The sequence below is a fragment of the Sorghum bicolor genome, chromosome 5 (genome assembly GCF_000003195.3).
Source record: "Sorghum bicolor cultivar BTx623 chromosome 5, Sorghum_bicolor_NCBIv3, whole genome shotgun sequence".
Lineage (NCBI taxonomy): Eukaryota > Viridiplantae > Streptophyta > Magnoliopsida > Poales > Poaceae > Sorghum > Sorghum bicolor.
The window spans coordinates 7,638,761-7,643,209 of record NC_012874.2 but is presented as its reverse complement, the minus strand read 5'-3'; the positions used below and the strand labels follow the sequence as shown (position 1 = coordinate 7,643,209).

The window sequence follows — 4,449 nt, the reverse complement described above, 5'->3', positions numbered from 1 at the left end:
GATCTCCATCTCCATCACCTCCTATGCCTTGTTCATCACTATCAACTATCAAGTGGAGTCTAGCAAATCATACTCAATGAAGCATTTAGCCCACATGGTTGACACTCAAATTATCAAAACTAAACTAGGGTTTTCACAATAGATCAGACAAAATGTACTCTCACCAGCCCTTCATTGGTGTTAGATTAGACGTTGCCAAGGCAGGAAGAGACCTTATTTCACAAGGCCATAGCCGCCACCACCTCACCTGATGCTAGAAACCAAACCCTAGATGAAACAAGGACTACAAAAACTAAATCTATAAAGGAGGGCGGGTTCCCATCCCTCCCCCTCAAAATATAGGAAATTCGCTCTCTCTCCTATTCACTTTACTAAAGATATTAGTAATCTCTTGGAGAGGACGAAGAAAACTCTGTACATAAAATAATAAATCGCTTATGTAGACTTTCACGAGATGTGCTATTTCTTAGATAATAGCCATGGAGTGGCTAACATGGATCAAAATTTTTCCTCATAGTGTGCTAATTTTTCTCAAATTTTTGGTGACATGCAAAATCAAAATCATCTTATGTCTAGCAAATATGTTTTGAAATGCCTCTTCCTCATTGATCATAGCCACAACCTATTTTTCAGAGCAAAAGGGGAACCCCAACTAGATTTACACAAAGCTCTTTGCATCTGCTCATCATACATTGATCAATAGTACACCACATTTGTACTCCAATTCTATTCTTCTTGTACATGTTTTCTAAAAAAAAACCTCGTATATCATCTGTACATCAGTTCATCTCTTCTTGAAGAAGAAAGGTTATCCTTGCTGCAAAATCCATCCCCTCTGAAATCCAAGCCCAGCAAACTGTGGCTATCCTTGCTCAATCATTCATTCCCTTAAAAATCGGGACTCACAATCACCATTCACCAACAACACCCCCAACAGCATTGCTACACCAGTTTCTCCGCTGGGAAAATTTCATCGTCGTGTTGCTGTTGCATGCATCCATACATGCAGACCAATGGATCGCTCCATTTCCCCTAGCTAGTGGAAGAGATTGGCCACAGGCAGGCCGAAGTTCTGGTACACGCGGATCTCGCCGCCACGGCTGGCGGTCACCAACACCATCCCCCACGCGTTGCCGCCCTCGGCGCCGCCGTGCCACCGCGCGGACGACGACTGCGACTCCCGGCGAGACAGCTCCGGGTGCAGCAGCAGCTTCCCGCCGTGGTACGTCATCGGCCCGGACTTGGTCACCCGCGGTAGGCAGCCGCCCACGACGTCGTGGCGGCGCGACGAGCTCTGCTGCTTCCTGGACGGCGTGTCCCTCTTCCCGTTGCCGTTGCCGTCGCCGTCGCCGTCCCCGCCCCGGGACGCGGCGCACGGCGACCCGGGCCACGGCACGGCCACGGACACGTCCCGGCAGAAGAAGTACTCGTAGGAGCGGCTGGTGAGCCACGTCTTGGCCCTGACGCTGATGCTGCTGGCGCCGCCGCCGCTGCCGCCCGTGCCGCCGACGCCCGTGCCGCCGCCGCCGACGCTGCCCGGGACACGGCGCCACACGTAGACGTTGGAGTCCTCGCTGGCGCACACCACGTAGCGGCCGTCGGCCGTGTAGGACGCCGAGATCTGGCTGCTGGTGTTCTTGAAGCCTGGCAGGAAGAAACACGGGGTCCCTTTTTGGGTTGCGGAGTTCGTGCATGGCGTCCTTGATGCGTGCAAGGGAAGGATGGGGCGTGCGGCTCGCCGCCATGGCTGCGTACCTTTGAATTTCTGGAGGACGCTGATGCCGTTGAACACCCGGATCTGCGAGTCCGCCGATGTCACCAAGATCTCCGACGGGTTCCCCGGCGCAAACTGCACAACCAATGCAACTTTGTTGTTTTTTTTTTCATTGATAATGCAACTATTACAGGTGAGCTCATCATGAAATCAATCAAGTCACTGCAATGGACATACATGGAATCCTGTGATCTTTTTAGCCTGGGACTTGCGTTTCTTGGTTATGCTCATGTCGATTTGTGCCTCCTGGTTAAGCTTGCAATCTGACATGGAACTGATAATTACTTAGGATAAACCAATTGCTTGTCAGCAGACCAGGACATTGCAAGACTGAATGAATCAGAATTCTGCACTCGCCTGTTGTCTTGTAGAATCGACAGCTCCCCTTGTGTGATCCAATAATCGCAGCCTTGAAAAGGCGATAATATATCAGTGACATGAACATTTTGCTAATCTCATTTGTAGTTTGGTACAATGCGATACCGAGTGAGTGTGATGCATAGGTAGGCAATGTACCTGCCCGTCTGGGGTGTAGCACGCCGCGGTGACCATGTCGTTGAGGTCGCTCCAGTCGACGACCTGCCGGTCCGGCACGCTCCACATGCGCACCTTGCAGTCCAGCGAGCCGCTGATGAAGTAGCCATCGTCCACCGGGTTGAACTGCACGCAGGTAACTGCGGCGTTCATGGCGCGCACCAGTCATGATCAGTGGCAATGCAGATGCAACCTGCGTAGCAGCAGCTGCACAAGTGCAGGCGAGCAAACTCACCGTAGTCGCTGTGCGGGAACACCCTCAGGCACGTCTTGGTGACCACGTCCCAGAGCCGCACCGTGTGGTCCATGGACGACGACAGCAGCTGCTGCAACCAACAATGGCGATGTTTGCAGAGCAGCAGCAATTGCAGCGACAATGGCAGCAGGGCAGAGTGGAACAGCATGCGAACCTGGGACTTGGACCACGACAGGTCGAGCACGTCGTCCTGGTGGCCCTCCAAGGCGCACGACGGCTGCTCGGCGAGCGCGAACACGGTCTCCGGCACGACGACGTGCTCCGGGAGCACGTCCTTGCTGCTCCTCCCCCTCCTCACCTTCCTGGACAACTGCGCCGCCAGCCCGGGAACCGCCGCCGCCGACCTGCCGCCGTCCGTGGATGCAGCCGGCGTCGGCGGAGGCATGGAGGTGGAGACCTCCTCCGCCACGGCGGACGACGAGGCGTCCACGTTCTGGACCTCCCAGACGCGCACCACGCTGTCCTCGCCGCCGCTGGCGAGGAACCGGCCGTCGGGGCTGAACTTGATGCTCCAAATCGAGCCCTCGTGCGCGCGCACCTCCTGCCGCATGTACAGCCCGGTCAGCTCCCTGCTGGACTTGCCGTAGTGGTGCACCTTGAGCCTTTCGGGCCCCGTGGCGGCCGACGACGACACGGCGGCGTGCGCCGACGACGACTTGGACATGGTCACCGAAGCAGTCCGTGCCGGTCGGCCGCCGCCGTCCTGCTTGTCCTTGTCGTTTATGATCCCGGCGGCAGACGCGACGAGCTTGATGTTCCTGAGCCACCGCGTTCTCCTCTTCTCGACCGGTTTCTCGTCGTCCTTGCCCGCCGGCACCGGCTGGCTCTGGCTGCGGCGCACGGTCTGCGTCACGAACGGCGAGTGGGCGATGAACCGCTGGAGCTGGTCTATGTTCAGCGGCGCACTGCGGCGGGCATCGTTACGGTGGCCGTTGGCTACGATTTGCCTGCCGTTCTTCGGGTGCTTGAAGCCACCGCCCGTGTCGCCGGCGATGGCCTTGCCAGTTCCTCCGTCCTTGGACGGCGCTGATGGCAACGGACACCGGGCAGCCGCGCGGAGAGCCTTGTGGACCGGCGAGCCTTGCAGCCTGTGCGGCAGCGAGCACACGCGGCGGAACGACGACGGCTTCCTCGCGGCGCCACCGCGGACGGCGAGGCGGCTGTCGGAGCGTGACCGTGTCAGGACGGCGTTCCGCTGGTGCTCCGCGATCTCGGGAAGTGCCGTGGCGGCCACCACCGTCGTCGGCGCGGCGTTCGTCGTGCTCGGCGCGTCGGCAACGGCCGCGGGCGGATGCTGCTGCTGCTGCTGCTGCTGCGGCTGTCGCCGGGGAACGTAGCGTGGGATGTCAGGCGGAAGCCTCGACCTCGCGTTCCGGCTCCGGAGGAGGTCCTTGCTGCTGGTGAGCCCCATGCCCTGGAGCAGCCGGCGGCGACGTTCCTGGATGGACACGGTCTCCGGCGCCATCCACGTGCCGTAGTCATACCTGGACGTGTCCTCTTCCTCGTCCTCCTCCTCCACGTCCAGGTCCAGCTCGGCCTGGTCCTCGAGGAGGTGGTCGCCATCGGCGGTGGCGAAGGAGAAGCGGACGTCGTCGCCGTCACCGTCCTCGTCGGAGGGAAACTCGACCCTGGCGTCGTGCAAATAATGCGCCGTGTCGGGGGGTTGTTCCTGATCAAGGCACTGAAAGAATGGCTCGTGGCCACCACCACCACGCTCTCCGTCGTCTTCCTCCGAATCGGCGTCGGCCCGGCGTCTGATCGTGCCATGGACGTGGTCTGCCTTGTCGTCATGGCTGTTGGCAACGCCGGCGACCTCCCCGTCGGTCTCTTGGCTCATGATTCGTGACGGTTCTTGCATGGTGGTGGCCAAAAAGGCCCAAAGCGA

General features: G+C 58.5%; 1 protein-coding gene across 3 annotated transcripts; it reads right to left on the bottom strand.

Annotated features, from left to right (window-relative positions):
• Positions 570-4,449, bottom strand: LOC8079761. 3 transcript variants are annotated; one of them, XM_021461162.1, is made up of 7 exons: positions 2,719-4,449; positions 2,544-2,634; positions 2,291-2,448; positions 2,132-2,183; positions 1,952-2,037; positions 1,756-1,849; positions 570-1,668 (listed from the first exon to the last, which is right to left on the bottom strand). In XM_021461162.1, exons 1-7 carry the CDS (start codon positions 4,420-4,422, stop codon positions 1,037-1,039), a joined length of 2,817 nt encoding a protein of 938 aa, XP_021316837.1. In that variant the 5' UTR covers positions 4,423-4,449; the 3' UTR covers positions 570-1,036. The 3 variants fall into 3 exon arrangements, with proteins under 3 accessions (XP_021316837.1, XP_021316839.1, XP_021316838.1); XM_021461164.1 differs by having other exon boundaries at positions 570-1,644; XM_021461163.1 differs by having other exon boundaries at positions 2,544-2,631.